This window comes from Tursiops truncatus, chromosome 4 (genome assembly GCF_011762595.2).
Source record: "Tursiops truncatus isolate mTurTru1 chromosome 4, mTurTru1.mat.Y, whole genome shotgun sequence".
In the NCBI taxonomy this organism is placed as follows: domain Eukaryota; kingdom Metazoa; phylum Chordata; class Mammalia; order Artiodactyla; family Delphinidae; genus Tursiops; species Tursiops truncatus.
The window spans coordinates 56,843,386-56,863,667 of record NC_047037.1 but is presented as its reverse complement, the minus strand read 5'-3'; the positions used below and the strand labels follow the sequence as shown (position 1 = coordinate 56,863,667).

Here is a 20,282-nt window from a genome sequence, read left to right as displayed (position 1 = left end):
CCACCTGGAGGGTCTGTTAAACCACACCTCGCTAAGCCCGCCCCTGGAGGGCCTAATTCAGTAGGCCTGGGTGAGGTCCAAGAATCTCCATCTCCAGCAAGTTCTCAGGTGACCCTGATTCTGATGGTCTAGGCCCACACTCAAACCAGTGCTTTGAAGAGACCAACCCTTCCCTTCTCGGCTCAGACATGACAACAGGGGAGGGTACACGACAGACTCTCACATTCCCAGGACATCTGCTGAGAACTCTGGGACACGACTCTTTCTGCTGGAAAGATACAATAGTAGGAGGCACTGGCAGCCATCTTGTGGCCATGAGGGAGAGCCTGTCTGAGACTGGAACCAACCCCAGAGGCAAGAGATATACTCATATAAAAGGGCTTGAGTCCTGGAGTCAAGGGCATGCCCAGAGTCAAGTCTTCCTGGGGCTTTCCAGCTTTTATATTACAAGACACCCTTTTTTGCTTAGACAAGTTTGGCTCAGCAATCCTGCTACTTACAAAAGAACCCTGAAAACCCTGTTGTTGGTTTTACTTGGTTTGTCTGTTTTGGCTCTCCATTTTGCTCCTAAATAGAAATCACCTAAACCTTTAAATTGTCCTCATTACCCCCAAGTCAAACGTCCAAGCCAATTCACCAACCAAAATAAAGGTAAAAAACAATGTTTGGGGAATGCAAACAACTCACCTACACAGAATACGCATCTCCCGGAGTGGAACCTATGAATTTAATGTAATTCTAATCACATCCCTGGAGAATGGCCAATTACAAGACCAGGAACTTTCCAAAATTCAGCAGGAACAATTGAGAAAATATAATGGGGAAAAATGTTATTCATAAGTAACACAGAAAATGTAATTCTGAGAACTAAACCAAGAAGGCAGATGTTTATAGAGAAAACCGTATAGCTCTGCAGGGGTGGGAGAAGGGGGATACAAAGCAAAGGAAAAGGGTAACATGTTTCTGGCCAGAAAAACTCAATATTGTAAAGCTACGAGGTATTCCCAAACTAATTTACAGTATTTGAAACTCTCATACAAATCAATAAAAAAAAAATCTAAAAACCTCAATAAAAATGGGAAAATGGGCAAAGGAAATGAGGAAGCGGTTAACACAAGAAAAACAACTAGGCAATAAAGATATAAAACACATGAAGAGTGCTCGGCCAACAGCACTGTTGGGAAGGACAGGGAACCAGGAGCGCAGGGCTGTGTTTTGGGCGGGGCAGGGGGTGGGGAGGTTGGTGATGGGATCATCTGTATTCACATCTCAAAAATACGCAGTTTTGACCCCAAAACTTCACTTCCAGAAACTTACCCTAAAGAAATAATAAGGGAGAGCTCAAGAATGTTCATTACAGCATTATTTTTAATAGAGAAAAAAGGAAGGGAGGGGGTGGAGGAGGGAAGAAATGAAAGAAAATGAAAAGCTGAACAAATGTTTGTTGCCTGGATAGAGATTGAAAGAGGCATTTGTTGTACTTCTGTGAACTGCATTCATCCTTTAAGAAATGTGTTATTTAAAAATCACTGCCATCACCTTCCAAATGTGCAAATAACCCCATTATTTAAAACTCTTTCTGAAATCGTCTTTTATTTAAGCAACAACTAGCCTAAGATTAGGTATATATATTATGGTACAATGGAATATTAATATATGTTCAATGGCCTAGATTTACATAAAGTACACCCACAGTTACGGAAAGAGCAGACTATAAAATAGCAGGTATAGTGTAAAGCATGTACGCCACAAGGATATCTTGTACAGAATAGGGAAATATAGTCATTATTTTGTAATAACTATAAGTGGAGTGTCAGCTATAAAAATATTGAATCACTATGTTGTACACCTGAAACTAATATAATATTGTAAATCAACTATACTTCAAATTTTTTTAAATAGCATGTATAGAATAGAATGCTATATTCTTATATACATTTTTATATTCATTTTTATATATTTGCAAAGAAAGGTCTAAAGAATATACACAAAACATTTAACAGTGACTGGGTTATGACCGGGTAGCAGGATTGTAATTTTTGTTTTCCTCTTTTCCTATATCTGTATTTTCTCCAGTTGCTAAAATTATTATACATCCTTTTAATTATAAGAAAAAGAAACAACATAAATGTTAATTTTTGTAAAAGGAAAAAAGTGACATATGAGTTCAGGTGCTAATGCAGCAAAGTATAAGAAATCATCTTTTCCCTTTCCTGTGAAAAGGGAATAGAATAGAATGCAACAGTACACTGCTAATTCCTCCAAATGGTACTTAGTAGAGGTAATTAAAAAAACTATCCCTGTGACCACTACCACCTGGCATTCATTTAATTCTTCATTCAATCATTCACTTGCTGATCACCTCCCATGGGCCAGACACACTGATGGAAAAGTTACTTTAAAAACGTCTGTTCTTCTATAAAATCCAGCGCAGAATGCATTTGGTGAGTTAGGGTGGTTTATGCTTTTTTCATAATTAAATTTTTCACCGCCTGCTGCTCTTAGATTCTGCATATCCCATATGTGATTTCTCATAGTGCATCACTGTCTCCTTCCCCACCCTCACCCATAAGTGCCAAAATTTGGGAGCAATGAGGAGTAAAGCCATAGAGTTTGGCCCAGAGTGCCTTTAAATTCAAGGGTGCTCAAAAACATCATCATGACATCCTACTCAAGGATGCAACTCAAAAACCAGGAATACGTGCAGGTCACTCTGAGTTCAGTAAGCCCGAGGAGAGGATGTGGCTGTTCTGTATAATTAATGACCATCTCTGAGAGAATGGTTGGTCCCTCCAAGCTCCATCAGAAGACAGGAAACCCTAACGATCAGACTCTCCTTCCCTCTGCAGCCAAATACCTTGGCAGCTCTACAGCGGCCCCATCTTGTGGTTTATTCTTTCTGCAAGAACTCACCTTCCCTAAAGAAGAGTCCATTACTGAAAATCAAGGAAGGAGTGAACCGACGGACATGTAACACATAATAAGTCCTGCTCGTGAATTATTGAATAATGCTTGTCCATAACAGCTTTTAATGTTTCAAGCAAGCCAATGATTTCCAAAAAGTAATACAAGACCCTTTAGATGAATGTGGAAGTCGGGAGAACTACAGCTCATCCTTTTCCAGTCTAGTTGGATTAAAACAACTTCAGTGAAGAAATTCCTATTTTCTATAAAAGAAGAAGAAAGTTTCCCTCCCCCTCTCTGTCTCTAGAGCTATATCAATACATATGTGTTAGGTCTGGTAAGACCATTAATGAATAGAGCTACAGCCATACGATCATAGGAGCAAATGCTGTTATGGTAAATTTAATTAAATCCAATTATTATTTACTTGATACTTTCTAGGCACTGGACACCACAAGCTTTATAAAAGTAAAATAGCCTCTGTCCTCCACGAGCTCCCAGTCAGCTGGGAGACACAGGTATTTACCCAACTAATTTTATCTCAAGATGAATCTGATACCTCTAATAACAGAACAAACACTACGTTACAGTGGCTGCAGGCACGGGCTCTGCAGGGAGGCTGCTTGGGTTGGAATTCCGGTTCTACTTCTCACCAGCACAGTGACCTTGTCAAGTTACTTTGCCTTCTCTGCCTCAGTTTCTCCATCTGTGGCATGGAGATAATAACGGTACCTACCTCACAGGGTTACTGTGAAGATGAAACGTGACACAAGTGGAAGGATTGTTAATATTGGTATAATTACTACCAGCATGTGAGGTAAAGAGGGACCAATTATGACAAGAACCTGGGAAAGTGGTCCAGAGAAATGGAATCTGGGGCCAAGTTCTGAATAACGATGAGGATTTTAGTGTGCTGTGATGGGAAAAAAGGGGCAGTTCGCAGCTAAGGATTAGCCTGAACGAAGGCCTGGAAGTAGGGAGAAGACGGTTGAGGACGGATGAGCAGGCTGGTGGTGTGGTACCATAGCAGGCACGTGAGCTGTAGGTCTGGGGCTGCAGAGGAGATAACACTGAGAGCCAAGCAGGCTGGGACCTGACCGCAGGAGGTGACGGCCGCCGGGCTCTGACCCTGTAGGCAAGCTCAGCCCGAGAAGAAGGGTATCACGGGGCTGAAGAACATGGATTCTGACTTTGAATCTTGGCTCCACCTCTGAAGAGCTATGTGACCTTGGGCAAGGTTACCTCATCTTTCTATGCCTCTGTTTTCTCACCTGTATAATGGGTGTGGTGAGGATTAAATGAGTGCTTAGGTAAAGTGCTTAGAGCCCTAGTCGGCACAGAGTGACATATGTAAGTGTTCGCTGATGGAAGGCTCCCCATGGGCCTACGGCACCTCTTCCTGCCATCCTGACAGCCCTTCAGAAAATGATCATGAGCAACAACAGGGTCAAGGTTATAAGACTGCTTTTCAACTCTTCAAAAATACCACCACGAAAATAAATGCTCTCTTTTGGACAAAAACGTGCATGGTCCACGATGAAATTTCACCTCAGATGATAGACAGAGTCAGAGCTGGCACTAAACTGAGGCACACACACTACCAGGTGACATGACTGAGTCCGCCCAAGACTTCCTCAGATCACCCTGGCCTATGCAAAGTGGCCAAGTGCACCACTTATGAGAAGCTGGGATCTGTGCTAACTTTTAAATGATGGCAAAGGTTTTAATATTCGGGAGTGGGAGGGAAGGGCACGAACCGAATGTACAATCACGACTGCTCAGACAATCGCTAAGTCAAGAACTTACTTCCAGATCCATCCTTGACTCTAGGTCCTTCAGGCTTGGCTTCAGAAATAATGTTCGCGTTGGCATTATTCTCCATCTCGATCACAAAGTCACTGTCCTCCTCAAACTCAGGGTGGCTAAAGATCCAATCCAGTGCTCTTTCCAGGTTACTATTCTAATAAAACAAAACATTTTTACAATGTAAGCAGTCCCGGGGCCTCATTATATCCTGACCATTTGAACCAGGATGTCAAGCAGATAGGACAGGAGGCTTGAATTCATTAGTCCTAAGTGCCTCTGAGTGAGAAGCTCTGACCCTGCATATGAAACACACTTTCCGTGGACATTCTGCAAGTCTCCCAACCGAAGTCTGTAACTGGATTCGCTGGAAAACAGCTCACAGCAGCAGGTCGGCACTGCAAAGCCCATATCAGTCTTAGCTCGGCATTTCTGTGGGCTGATGCTGATAATGATGGGAGGCAAAATGCCAAAGAGAAAGGCATCTGTTTCAGTGCAGCCTTTTCCAAAGCCACACTAATCGCACACGCTATCTTCTCTACCAACTGTATTTTGTACAGATAACCATGCAGGGTAGAGGGAAGCCAACATGAGTACTGTGTCAGAGCTCCTCTCCTAAATGTTGGCAAAGTGGTTGAACTGCAGGAGAGACAAGACTGATGCCTTGATTAATGATGACGACACTGGTTGGTTAAGTTACATTGTTTTAAACTGAACTCCATGTAATTCAAATCAATGGATCATAAAAACATTTCTGTCTTCTCCCTTTGTGGTATCACTTGGTGAGTTAAAGAATTTGTTTAGATGTAGACTCTCCAATTAAACAGTCAAGCAAGTAAAATAACTGGGGCATAAGCAAGTACCCCGCATAAACAAACTCTGGTTGAGACATTTCAAGCATTTTAAAGGGAAACAGATTTTTCCAGCCACACTGCCCAGAGCCAGGAGAGAGCCGCTGTGACCTCAGCAAGGGACCTCAGCAGGCAACCAGTCAGGATAAGCAAGAAGGAATTAGGAGCAGATATCCACTCAAAAATGGATTATGGTGTGAAAAAAAAAAGTACTTTCCTCCCTCAATACTAAACAGATATCTGCACTGCAAAAGGAAAGGTTCCGTCTACCCTCCCGTTTCCTGGTCCCTTCTTTCCTGATAATATCAGGACTTCACAAATACCTGAAAAACCCTCTCTCTCTGTAGAGAGAAACAAAAGCAGAGAATTCCAAGGAGACTTCTCTGTGAGGACTTTTGAGAGACACTGCTCCAAGGTCTTGGTATCAAAAAAGCACCATTTCTCCAAAAGAAATGCCTTATTGAACACAGGATCTCAAGCATCCCTCTTTGCTCTAAGGCCACAAGCAAGCTCCAAGTCAAGTCTCTGACCTCATGCTTATAAATATTAAGATGATACAGAGTTTCTTTCAGCTGGGTCAACTTGCCCCCAGTGTATTATCTCCCTCCTTTTTAAAATATCTCCTTATTCTTAAAATCTCTGTATGATTCCCTCAATCATTTATTTTAGCTTTATATATACTACACACAAATAAATCTTTGTGGGGCGTGGTGGGGTATGGCATGAGACAGACATGATTCAAAACGATCAAAGGACATTGGAAAGTTTCAGTCTCTACTGACAAAACACAAACTACCTCCAACAAGAAGAAGGTGTTCACATACAGTCTCCCAGGCTTACCGTTGCTCGTAGCGCCTGAAGAGCCAGATTTCGATGGAATCCCATGGAGGTAATGAGAGCTACAGTTTCCTCCGGAGGTTGGTTATCCAGCCCAGCAGAGGCTGCAGCAGAAGCTGCTCCTCCGTAACCCGGCATGGTCAGCGGCTCGGCAAAATCTGGGGAAAATATTCACACTCAGGCCCTTTTCTTTTATGGGGGGTCTTGAAATAAACAACATTTTAGAGCTAAGAAGAAAAAATACCTAAAGTTAAAATAATCAAGACAGTCTGGTACTGGCGTAAGGGTAAACATATAGATCAACAGACCAATCAAATAGAATTGAGAGTTCAGATATAAACCCACATACCTATGATCAACTGATTTTCAACAAGGCTACCGAGACCATTCAAAGGGGAAAGGACAGTCTTTTCAACAAATAGTACTGAGACAACTACATATCCACATGCAAAAAAAATAAAGTTGGACCCCTACCTTACACCATACGTAAAAATTAACTCCAAATGGATCATTGACCTAAATGTCAGAGCTAAAACTACAGAACTCTTAGAAGAAAGCATATGAGAAAATCTCTGTGACCTTGGTTTAGGCAATGGTTTCTCAGGTACACCAAAAGCACAAGTGACAAAAGAAAAAAACAAACAAATTGGACTTCATCAAAATTAAAAACTTTTGTGCTTCAAAGGACACCATCAAGAAAGTGAAAAGACAGCCCACACAATGGGAGAAAATATTTGCAAATCATATATCTGATAAGGTGCCTGTATCCAGAGCTCTTAGAATTCAACAATACAAATAACCTCATTAAAAATGGGCAAAGGATTTGAAGAGACATTTCTTCAAAGAAACATAAATGGCCAATAAGCATATGAAAAGACGTTCATCATTAGCCATTAGGGAAATGCAAATCAAAACGACAATGAGATACCACTTCTCATCCAATGGATTGGGTATAATAAAAACAATAACAACGAGGGTTGGTGAGGATGTGGAGAAACTGGAACCCTCATACATTGCTGATGGGAATGTTGTACAGCCACTGTTGAAAACAATTTGGTGGTTTCTAAGAAAGTCAAATGTGGAGTTACTATATGACACAGCAATTCCACTCAAAACAAATGAAAACATGTCCACATAAAAATTTGTACACAAAATGTTTATAGCAGCATTACTCATAATAGCCAAAGAGTGGAAACAACCCAAATGTCTACCAACAGATGAAAGGAAAAATAAAATATAGTACATCCATACAACAGACTATTATTCAGCCGTAAAAAGGAATGAAGTACCAATACATGCCACAACACAGATGAACCTTGAAAGCATTATGCTAAGTGATAGAAGCCAAAAACAAAAGATCTCATATTGTATGATTACATTTATATGAAACATCCGTAACAGGCAAATCCACAGAGCCGGAAAGTAGGCTAGTGATTGTCGGGGGCTGGAGAGAGCAGGGGAAACGCGAAAGGGACTGCTATCGTGTACAGAATTTCTTTTTGGAAATTAACTGGCGATGGTGGCACAACTCTGTGAATCTACTAAAAAAAAAACACTGAAATGTACACTTTCAATGAGGAAATTATATGGTATGTGAATTATAGCTTAATAAAGTGGATAAAAGTAAAAGCTAACTAAACAGCCCCTATTTCTTCACGCACATTTTTCTATCTCAAGTCCTCCTCATAGCTAGAAGTTTATCCCATATCTTTCCAATGGTCTTTTTGCTACTGAATTATACAATTTAAAAGGGTGAATTAATCTCAACAAAGCTATTATTTAAAAAAGGAGGAAAGACAAAGATTGTGACTTTGCTACATGGGCAAAATAACCATCCCCCAGCCTCATGCAGCAGATTATGAGCTGAAAGGTCATTTTCTGGGACACATCCAGAGGACGCAGTAGGACCAAGGGTTAACATCACTGAGGATCACATCAGATTCCAAAGCCATCCCATTTTCTGACCACCTACCTGGCTCTTCCATGTGAACAATGATCCAGTTGAAGGCCACTTCGGCTCCCATATTTCCAGTAAAATACACAGCCTTCCGACATGCTTCCAGAGGGAAACCCATCTCGGCCAGCTGCATCACCGATGACTCATCGATGTCTGATGCTACAGAGCACACAGGATATTCTGGTGTAAAAAAGTCAACCCTATTTCTTCTTGTCTTAGCTTCTCTTCGCCCCTTATCCACATGCTACCCAAAGAACGGGCTATTTTGTTTAACATGTACATGGTGGTTTAACTGTGTTTTGTTTTAAGCCATCCAAATATTAAGCTATTTGAGTTGAGTTTTAATCTTTGACCTAAATAGGAACCATGGTAATTACCTGAACAATCCAAGCACTGAAAAACAACTTTCTAATTTCCTATGGGGAGATCTAGTGTATTCCCAGAACCATTTCAGTCTCTTACATCACTCTCAAGACCACTACAGCAGCCTCTCCTACGGACTGCTGAAATTTGAAGAGAAAAGCATTATCTATAGGCCAAAAAGCCTATTCCTTAAATCTCACAGAAGGTTATAGCAGGCTTTTAGATATATTAGCAATCATAGAATGTAATCAGCTCTGAGAAATGGAGAGCCCAATGTTATGACAGAAGAATGTGTTTGTTAATTGTATATATTTAAGATATTAAAAAAGATTGCTTTACAAACCTAACTTCGGTTTAGACACAGATTTTGTTTTCTTTTCACAATAATACATAGATATTGGTAGAGAGGTGTGTGTTTATCGATACACAGACATAAATATAGATCTGTATGTGTATGCACACATATACATGCTTGTATGCATATGTATACTTGTACATGGGTGTGTATGTATGTCCATGTGTGTGTACACATACACATCTACAAAGTGCTCTCAAATTATACCAAAGGTGGGGAGGGAACAGGAACACAAAACATACCCCTTATATTTTCCATGTCCTGAGGTCTGTAATCTACTGAAAACTCTGCCAAAGACAGCAATCAGTAGAAGAACTGAAGAACAGAGACATCTGTTCTACAAAAATTGTACTGAAAATGTATTTACCAAAGTGCTCTCTCAAGAGGATATACAAAACATCCTATCAAGATAAAATTTTAAGAAAGCAATGATGTAGGACAGCAGTGATTCCCCAAATGTGTTCTAGAGAATCCTAGTGTTCTAAGAGAGATGTAATTACTGAACCACAAAACAAGGGACTTCCATGGTCAAATAAGTTTTTTAAACCTGCATTCTCAATTCTCTCTAGAAATTCACAGTGTGCATTAATGTAGTGAAAATTCTAAAGTCCTATAATAAAGACTCCTGCAGTAGGTTGGGATTAACACATACACACTACTATATATAAAACAGATAACCAACAAGGACCTACTGTATAGCACAGGAAACTATAGTCAATATTTTACAGTAGCCTATAAAAGAATCTAAAAAAAGAATATATATATATGTGTGTGTATATATATATATATATGTATAACTGAATCACTGTGCTATACACCTGAAACTAACACATTGTAAATCAACTATACTTCAGTCAAATAAAATATTAAAAATATTTTAAAATTTTAGTAACAACAACAAAAAAGACTCCTGTGGTAAAGAAACTATGAAACTCTTTCTACAGAATACTTTTCAACACCTTGTAAAAGACCCTGTTCCCCAGAATGCAGTTAAAGTAATGCAGCTTAATAAATGTATGCATGTATATAATAGTATATTAAATTGAAAATGTATAATTGCATTTTGGGGAAAATACAGTGAGCCAGGCACAGGCAAAGAACAGTAGAAGGACAGATGCCAAATGTTAATAGTGGTTATAGATGAAACCAGAGATGACTGTTTTCACCAATCCATAATTTCTACATATCTTTTCACTTTAGAATAAGAAAATAATCAAAGTTATTCCTTTTAAATATCTGAGAAAGGTAGGATATAAATGTAAATTAACCCAAGATAATACTGTTTTCTCCTGCTGAACATAGGTTATTGCTGATAAGACAGCAGGCTTAGATCAGGGGGAAAATGGAAAATGGCTGAATGCTCACTGTCACACAGGCTCTGACACAGTTCCAACCACCCATCACCTCCCCTGGGGCAAGATCCTGGAGGCCGGCTCTCTGCAGGGTCAGGGGCAGCGAAACTCCTCACATTCCAGAAAAGGTCGAGTGGCATGAAAAGCATGCTTGATGCCTAGCCCTGGCTCTGGTCCTAGCTCGTGGGTCTCTGAACTTTCCTAGGTCTCAGTTTTATCCTCTATAAAAGGTCACCTACTCTGCCCTTCTTACCGTGACATTCAAACAAGAATCTGGGCTTTGTATTAATAGTACAGTTAAATACAGTTGAAAGAATTTATGGAGTAATAAACTCAACATGACTCATGGTAACCATTCAAAAATATTGTTATCATTACAATCAGATTATTTACAGAGGCAATGGTTCGCCCATGACGCTCGCTGACCCTAACAGCCTTTCCCAGCAATCAGCAAATCAAAATTGGCCCCAGAAAGGAAATAGGGAGGTCTACGCCATGTGATCGAACACGTAAAGCGTTTGCAAAGTAAAACACTTGAACTTCTACATTAACAACAGTGTCTCCAGAAAGGCTTTGTAGACAAAAAGATTCAGAGTATTGTGTTACACACGCCTCCTTCCTGCTAATTAATATCTAAATATTCCCTATAAATAGTTTATTTTTTTCATGTTCTTTAGAAAATCAAGAGTATCAACTCTCACAGGTAATTACAAGAACTAAACGACTACAAAATTGACAAACAATCAGATGGAACTAACACCCTTAAGAGTATTAATTAACACTACCACGTCCTGTCAGTGGTAGACCTTCATTATGTGTCCAGAAGCAGGAGTGGAAAAAGTGACAGGCCACTGTGCCATCACTGCAGAAGGAGGCCTACTCGGGGCCAAAGAGGGAAGAAATGGCATCATTATCCCCCGTTCACACACGAGGAAACTGAGGCTCAGAGAAGTTAAGTTAATGATTCTAGATCACACAGTCACAAATGGCAGAGCTGAGATTCCAGCTCAGGGCTGCTTCGCTCTCACACTAATGTTCACTCTCCTGAACCACAGGGCCACCTAATCACCAAGTCACTGGTTTAGATTTGCTGCTACCTCAACTTGCAGACCAAGGACTGTGCCCACCCGGAAAAGCTGCACATACACCGGTACAGAACACAGATAAATGAGTTAGACCGGTAACAACAGTAGGACACTGAGAAAAAAACATAAAAGATACATACGGTCTATCAACTGGTTCATCAGGCGATCTGGAAATTAAAGGACAGGGAGGGAAGTGAGACCAAACCACGGCAAAGTGTTCTGGAGAAAGAAAAAGAGTTAATCCGGAGCACTTGCTCACCACCCACCCCCCCCTTGAGATCCCACACTGTTGTCAGCCCCTCCGTCCCCCCGTCAGACCACCCCAGGCTGCACGACATAAAGTCATTCCAGGAAGGAGGGAGAATACCAGGTTTCAGGCATTTAGAGCAGATAAACAAGACGCTCTGCTTATCATCTTATTGAACTAAATAATTTCTCTCCCTGTACTTCTAAGAACTCTGTATAATTACAAACTAAGGACTGTTACTGAACATGAGAGAAAGCAGGAGCAATGGTAATAAACCATCTTGTATTTCTCTGACACTCAAGACTGATCTCTTCTTTCTAGAACCTCTTTAATGAACCACCTGTACCCCACATAACCCAGGCTGCCCCACCTACAGGCCCCTTCCCTGCTCTCCGTCCTCTGTAATTTAGCATTTAGAGAATAATGTAACACAGGTGCCGACGCTGAATCCTAGCTTGCTCCTCCTGGATTCACCTTACCCCAACATGGTCACCAATAATATACACTGCTCAGCTGATGGAAATCCTGTGGTGGCAGGGCCCCCAGCCATCTGGCACTATTAGCTAATGTACCTAATTAACTCATTACGAAGGTGAACAGTAAACAGGTGGGCAAACAAAGCCAGAATGAAAGTGATTTCACCAGAATAACTGAGCTAATTCTGAAACCAAGATTTCTCCACACTGCTTTTGGACTCACAAAGGCAATCATTTTTTGCATGTCCTTTTCCCTTTAAAAGTTAAGTATTTTGAACAAGGACTACTTTAAGGTTCAGAGATAAGAGAAACCCAAACTGCTCCCTTGCTATGAAGCAGTGACAAAGATGGGGAGGTGAGACATGGGCAAGATTTTTAAAACCAACACACATGGTTGAACTTCCCTTTTCGGTTCTCTAAAGGTACTCCAAGGATACGGCTCCCCCAGACGAAGAGCCCACTGAAAACACACCCCTTCTCTTCCCCACAGGCCCATTAGGGGAAAGAGGGAGGCAGGGAGGGAGGCAAAGTCAGAGGCAACGTAACCTAAAAACTTTCTGGAGATTTGCTGCCCTCTGCTGCCAGTGATTTCCACGGGCCCATTTCGACCACTCACGATGGGTTTCTGTGCCTCTTCCCATGACTACTGTAAGCTTACAGTTGCAGCCAGGCTTCACTTCTGTGTGTCCACAGTGGGTTGCAACACAGGAAGGGACAAGGGAGTGGTGGAAGAAAAGGGACCATTCCAGCACAGGAGTGGGGAGGGGTCGAGAAGGTCCTCCTAGCAGAAGATGGTACCTTTTGAGTCATCAGGAATAACTACGGGGGGGCTGATGTCCGGAAGTTCCTCCTCTCCTGGCTGTAACCCCCTAGCTCGGAGATGGTTGATATCAAGTAGGTCTGGCATATCAATAGAAACATCTGCAAAACGAGAGAGATTATATTCACTGGGCTCTCCAAATACCCACAATCACCTCCTAAATCCAACACCATTAACTCTATGCACAAGTGTCTAGGCAGAGCCAAGGGATGCTTTACAGTTCCCTGGAGTAAATCACGGGACCAGAAGACTCACTGAGACTGATAGGATTTTAATGCAGAGTCAGGGGAAACACAGAGGCAGGGTTTCACACTGAACAAGAACAAATGAGGGAAACCAGAGGTTGAAAACTGGGAGCCCATAGAACACTTGTAGACACTTTCTGCTTGATGTTTTTAAAATGTTGGCAACAAATTCCAATTTTTAAATTGGAAAATGTAATTCAGAAGTCCAGATTTCCAACTCATTTTGAAAAACAAACACCTGTAGCGGAGTCTCACACGGCAACAACCGCCTGGGGCTGATCTTTAGCTCCCACCCTAGGGCACCGTGTACCCTCCCTGCCCGTCTGTCACAGACCCACCACTCCCACGACCCTGAGCATCATATTTGTGCTATTCTGATTCTTATGGCAGAGAAATGTTTTCCTAATCCACGTCTTCATGCAAAATGGGAACACCCAAGGAAGACCAAGACTGCTACGGCTACCTGTTTCCTACACCCAGCCTACTTCTTTTATTTACATGATCACCCTGTCCTTATTAGGTATCTGAGTTTGCAACCTGTAGTTTATGCCTTTTCTCAGATCATGATGGGTACTGTGATTATTCTACCTAAGGTAATAAAGAATGAAGCTTTAAAGAAATTAATTGAACCTCAAATGTATTCGTCTTGAGGAACATTTTTTTTTTAACTTCTCAGCCCAGTTGTCATTGTGTTGACTTACTCAAATACAAAATGTATCAGTCTAACAACCCGTTGAGATTTATAACTGCACACATTCGGATATGGTCCTAGTGGAAAATGGGTTCAAATGTTGGCAGAGGACATGCCTCTCGGGCTTGCAAACAGAACCTGAAAATACTATCCCCAAAACCAATTATGATGCTAGGTATGTAAATCCTATTTTTAAAACCACCACCCAAAGAAAAGGCTTAGTTAAAAAAAAATTTAAATCTCAGCAGACAGCAAAATCAAACACAATGCCTGACCAACAAAATCAATACAACTGTTCCTCAACAGAAAATTTCAGGTTCATTAAAGAAAGCTTTGAGGCTGCTTTAATTTCAGCAAGACTGTGAAATCTGATCTGAGTTTTTTATCCTTTACCAATATTCGAAGGACAAAGAAAAATAAGAAAACTGTTTCCAAAGCAGTTCAAAGTCTTGAGAAGTCAGTTTTCTCTCTCAGGTCCAAGGAGGAAAGGCTGAGTGACAAGCAGCCTGCCCTCTGCCCTCCTCCCTGCCCACAAAATTATTCCACCAGGAAAAGCAGGATAAACTACAGGCTCACACGCTGCATAATGCCACGTGGAAACAAGTGCTATGCAAACTGTTAGTGCCAGAGGTTTCTGGGAAATCACTCCCTCGACTTTACATTCTTTTTACTTATTGCCTTCAGATGAGCAGATGAGTGCTTAATTAACCAGCATAGGGACTGATTGTTGTTTTTTAAGTGCTCAAAAACAAAAACTTTAAAAGACTGGCGAACAGTCTGAAGTACTTGCTTGAGAAATCAGAAGGTAAAACTGTACATCCTTCCACGGCCCTGAGGACAGCCTAGGAACACCTTGATATTCAATCGAGATGATGGAGAAAATGTTCCTCTGCATTGTCTGGAAAGCTAACCTCTAACAATGGTCAAGGCCTTTAAGATTAGCAAGAAGAAAGCCCACTTCAGCCAAAGTCACATCCCTTTCTTGACTTTTTAATACAACTGACTATACTCATGTTATTATTAACAAAATGCGTATGACTTAAGCAAATGTCATTAGCCACACCTGCCTGCTTCAGAGGCAGAGGCGAGATGCTAAGAAGAGAGTATATTTTCAATTACTTGCACCTCCAAGCGTGGTTTTCGAACCAGCAGCATCAGCATCACCTGGGAACGTATTAGAATAAAGCACTCCTGGGCCCTCCCACCCCCAGACCTGCTGAATCAGCACCTGCATTTTACCAAGATCTGTTCAAGTTCGGGAAGCATGGTTTGATAACGTGAGGCTCCTGTTTTCACTCTTAGAATCTGGTCATTCCAGAACCCATTATTAGAGGGATGGGTTAGCATGTGGCAATAATTTTTTTTTTTTTTTTAACTATCAGTGCTTATCATATATTCTTATCTTTCAAAAGAGAAAAGTGGGAATCACGGAAAAAGAATGAAATGAAACTGTTTCTGGCAGCCAGCCACATGGGCTCTTTCACATGCCATGTTTTTTAAACAGCTAATTTGATGTTACAAGCAAAAGCATGCAAAAGATACCTACCAAATTTTTTGGGAACCCAGTCAAGACCAAAAGTGAACTTCTTTATCTGCACTACCAAGTATTCAGGGAATGAGGCAAAGCGAGATGTTCTGGGAAACACAAGGGGATTAGATCAATGAAACAAGGCAATAAGAATTATGAATACAGTTCACGAAGCATCAAAAGCTGTGTCTGAGGCACACCCCGCAGTTCCAGTGGCTGCACTGATGAGGAGGAACACGCACACACACCCGAGTGGACACACACTCACCACCTCACCGTTCATCCTGGCCTTTTCACGAGAAGGAAATGTTTAACAGAGGACCATGTGGTCCCTGAGGATGATTTTGGGCACGTTGCAAAATTATTACTTTTACTTTGCTGTTGCATTTTATAGTTCTGAAAAGTGGTTTTCAACCATAAACATTTGTTTTCTTCTAAAACCCTTGCTAGAATTTAGTATATGTATTTGTAGGTGTGTGTGGGCACCTGTGCATTGTGTTTGTGTAGGTTTGAAAAAGCTCCCTGAGCAATCCTGACACACACCCAACCTGCTCCCACTAAGAGTCTCTATCTGGTAGCACAGAGTTGCCATGAGGAGGGTTTATTGGAAATTTGGTTGAGGCTGACTATTGGAAATGCCAGGGCCTCATTAAAATACTACTGTACCTCAAATCCATGGCCACATGGATCCTAAAGGTGTGTGTATATATCTAAATCTGGGCCTTAAATTAAAAAATTAATATATATGGTCAATGTCTTAAGTTTCACTTCAGACTTTCAGGAATGCTTAATTGCCTGAACGTGAGTTTGACAATTTTATGCACAAACTATTCAACTTATACACCAAATTCATGCCCCGGTTCCAGCTCATTCTCTCCACATTTATTATCTTGTTTATAACGACCATTTCCATTTAAGTGTCAATGTGGGTACAGTAGGTACATGGAAAAAAGAAAATCAGCTGTAGGCAGATACTATAGGTACATTTTAAAATAAAAGATTCTAGAACATGCTCCTTACAAACTCTACTTTTCAAATCTAGTCACTGCCTTCTATGTGACATGCATCTTCCCAGAATTCAGAAAACAACGCTAATGCATTGCTGCCCCCTAGTGTACAAGAGAAGCCACGGTTCAGGGGCAGAGGACTGTCCAAAAAGTGTCAAAAGGCTTGGATGCTACTTAATTCACTCCAAATTGGACCCTTTTTGAAGCTTCATCTTCACATTTACAAAATAGATTTATTAATAATTTCTACCTGCCAGGGCTTTGCAATGTTCATGAAATAACATGAAACCACCTGGCACACAAGACTGTGCTGTGTATATCTAAGGAATCAGCATGATTATTATTTTGTCATGAAAGAGCTAGAATCCACGAGGCCCTGGACACTGACCTGGTTTGTCACTGATCTGTATTTTGCCACAGGCAAGTCACTTACCCTCTCTGGATCTCAAATTCTCCATCACAAGGAGGATAGAAGGGTACAGGCAATAATATAAGGGAGTTCTTCAAAAGCCAGGAGCTGAACTATCATTAGCCTGCCTCACTTTCCAGAAATTATACATTACTGCTAATTAGGTTTTCCTATCTTCTGAGAAGCAGTAATATCAATACATTATCATTCTTAAATACAGATGAATCCTCAGTTTCACCAAAAACCAAGAAACTCCATCTGGTATTTTCAACCACTGTAAAAATGTCCTCTCTGACCCCTTCCTCTTACCACATTCACTTAAAAACTGGAAAATGTATAATAGTGAAATCAACCAAAAGTCCTCAGTAAATCAATGATTTCCAAACTGTGGTTCAGGAGCCCTCTTGCAGTTGCTCTGCAGTCAGTATCTGGTTGAGGAATCAGCCGGTAATACCATGGGGTGGGAGGCAGTGGAGGAAACTCGAGGCTGGTCAGCTGGGGGGACTGGCGAGGGATAATTTAACACATCACTTTGTTATGGGTAGCTACCAACGTAAGAGTACCAGAAAGCAGGTTAGATGGTGCCCACATTACATTTACCCTAATAGGTAAACATTCCTTATTCATCTTTGTAACCTCTATAGGGTCTTAAGCTGAATCACACATGTAGTGACGACTGCTCAATATAAATGTGTTCAATCTCAATGAATACTTGGCATTCATTCATTAGAGGCTTGGGACATCAAGTTTGTTCAATCCAGCAAAGTTATACACCACTTACCCTCTTATTCCTAAAATCATTCCTGGAATTAAAATTTTTCTTGAGAAGTTATGTATTTAATAAATACCATTAGAATATAAATCATTCAAAAAGGTCTAGACAGACACAGAGCAAATTTACCTCAAAGAATTGTTACGGGAACTGAGTTACGACATAAAGTGCTTAGAACTTTATGTCCTAAGTGCCTGACAACAATACTTTATCTATTGACAACTTATTATTATTTAAAATATAACAATTGTTCACTTATTACAATTCAGGCAAAAACATTATGAAAGCCTTAAATATATATAAACTGTCCCTCTCCCTGAAATTGACTATTTTATTGAAAACCTGGTCGCTAAAAAAATACAATTCTATCCTTTCCACTAAATATGTTGAAAACATGATAATCAACCAAATTGTACAATCCAAGGCAAAAAAAAAAGTAATGTAGTAACAATTACAGTATATATTTACTCCACCAGACACTGTACAAAGCATTTTATGTAGTTTATCTGTCTTAATCCTCACCTCAACCCTATAAAGAAAGTTATTTTATTATTCCTAGTTTACATATAAGGAAAGAGGCTTATGGAGGTGAGGTCACTTGGCCAAGGTCACATACCAATAAGTTCTATGCTGAGGATTCCAACGCTGCCAGCCTACCTAAAGCTTGTGCTCTGGAACCCCACACCGTGCTTTTCTCTTCGTAAATGATAAAGGTCAAGACAAAATCTCTCCCTGTTGACCCTTAATCCATGAGCTGCTTGAGGGTCTTGTTCAATTCATTGCCCAGAATATACTAGATGAGCAATAATATTTGCTGGGTGAATAAAATTTCCAAACACTAATATTCTTCCCAGTCACTGTCTGTTCAGGACCAATTAAGGGAAGGCTCTTTATGTCTGGTCCATACTGACCCAAGATCTACCAAGAGGACATCTTTTGCCTCTTCCTGGCCTTTCAGACTCTGGGTCTAACACAAGAAAAATTCGAGGCCCCAAATTAACATCATAAGGAGATAATGTCTATACTATTGGCAATAAGAAAAGGCAAGAAAAAAAGATCTTTTAGGAATCCACTGAACTGGTTTCCCCAAAACTATTATTTGAAACATGATAAGGTATAATAAGGAATAAACAAGGCTATATAAGGATTATAAAGATACAAACATAAGCAAGCATGATAAGAAATATGCGGGCAGTGTACAACACAAGGATTAAGAGTTTAAACTTTGAACTTGAATGCATTCCAAGTCTGCCACTTAGTGGCCAATTACTTCTTTTATTTCCTCGTCTGTAAAATAGGGAGAATAATGCACCTACCTCGTAGCAATTCTAAGAGGATTTAAGTGATAACTGATGGGAGGCACTTAGCACATAACTGGGAATAATAAATGTGCCATAATGGTCGTTGCTTTGTTACCCTAAAACATTTAACCATAAGAGCATGTGTGTATGCAAAAGACAGAGAAAATTTAATATCTACTGTTAAGGCTTAGAGAAAACAGAGACCCCTCTTCAAGGATTCTAGGTTAATTATGTTAGCACTGCCTACAACTAAATATTTTGTAGCATTTGAGGAGAAAATCAAGTCAGCACGCATTATTCCTCCACTCAGGTGTAAGAAGGAATTGGGTGGCGACTTTGCCCCAGGATAGAACACAAGCTGGAAGTGGACACAGGAGAAGAATCCAGATCTCCCAGGGATCAGAAACTGTCTCTGTGGAAAGCTAACACCTCCTAGCTCCACTTTAAAGATGGGCCTTTTCCTAGTGATGAGAAGGTGCCTTCCCTAAGGCCCAGAGAGTGACATACTCTCTGGGCCTTAGGGAAGACTCGCCACCACTTTACTGAAGAGCACAAAAGGGTGACCAAGTGGACAGGCCAATGAAGACCACTCTGCAGCTCACACGTGATGCTGGGGGCTTTCTAAGCCTAGAAAGCCCCCGATCACTTCCACCCCATACAGTATCAGAATTAAAGCACAAAGAGAAAAGGATGTTTGAAGAATCTTCAGCCTACTGTCAATAATTAAATTTAGGAAAACATAAATAAAAATCAACACGCTGTACACAAAGTCACACAATGTTGTATATATTTCAAAAAGTTGAAAGAAAAAAGTTGTTTCCACCACTAATATAACACAGTGTGTAGCTTTCTAACTGCCCAAAGATGTGTCCAAGTTGTAGTGAAGAGAATCTCGAACATTTAACATGCCAGCTCACCAACTGTTATCTTCAAGGACACACACAAACATACACACGCGCGCGCACACACACACACTCCAAAACTGAGCAGTCCTCGGATGAAAACTTACCCCACAATGGATAATGGATAATTGAACTATTATTAATCTCATTTAGATATGAAGAAACTTTTAAAGGAAATTATTGTAAGAAAATATAGCTTTTTTTAAGCTCTTGAAATAAATTCTTGTTTTCCCATTTTTAACACATGAAGTCGTCATCTGAAACAGAGGCATCCTGAGAGATGGCTGTCACACAGAATAAGTAATTCAGGTTTGACTGCTACTTGAAGTTGTGATAAAAACAGCCAGCAGTAGCTCGTCCATGCTTCCCTGCCCTTC

At 40.6% G+C, this 20,282-nt stretch overlaps 1 protein-coding gene across 2 annotated transcripts in view; it reads right to left on the bottom strand.

Annotated features, from left to right (window-relative positions):
- The window catches only part of USP13 (ubiquitin specific peptidase 13), a 120,466-nt gene that overhangs the window by 20,560 nt on the left and 79,624 nt on the right, over window positions 1–20,282 (bottom strand). For both annotated transcript variants that reach the window (XM_073803921.1, XM_019946299.3), the window contains exons 14-19: window positions 15,533–15,621; window positions 13,029–13,151; window positions 11,648–11,674; window positions 8,368–8,511; window positions 6,399–6,553; window positions 4,711–4,864 (exon numbers count right to left, since the gene is read on the bottom strand). In XM_073803921.1, the coding sequence (XP_073660022.1) occupies window positions 4,711–4,864; window positions 6,399–6,553; window positions 8,368–8,511; window positions 11,648–11,674; window positions 13,029–13,151; window positions 15,533–15,621 (692 nt within the window). The remainder of the gene's footprint in view (window positions 1–4,710; window positions 4,865–6,398; window positions 6,554–8,367; window positions 8,512–11,647; window positions 11,675–13,028; window positions 13,152–15,532; window positions 15,622–20,282) is intronic.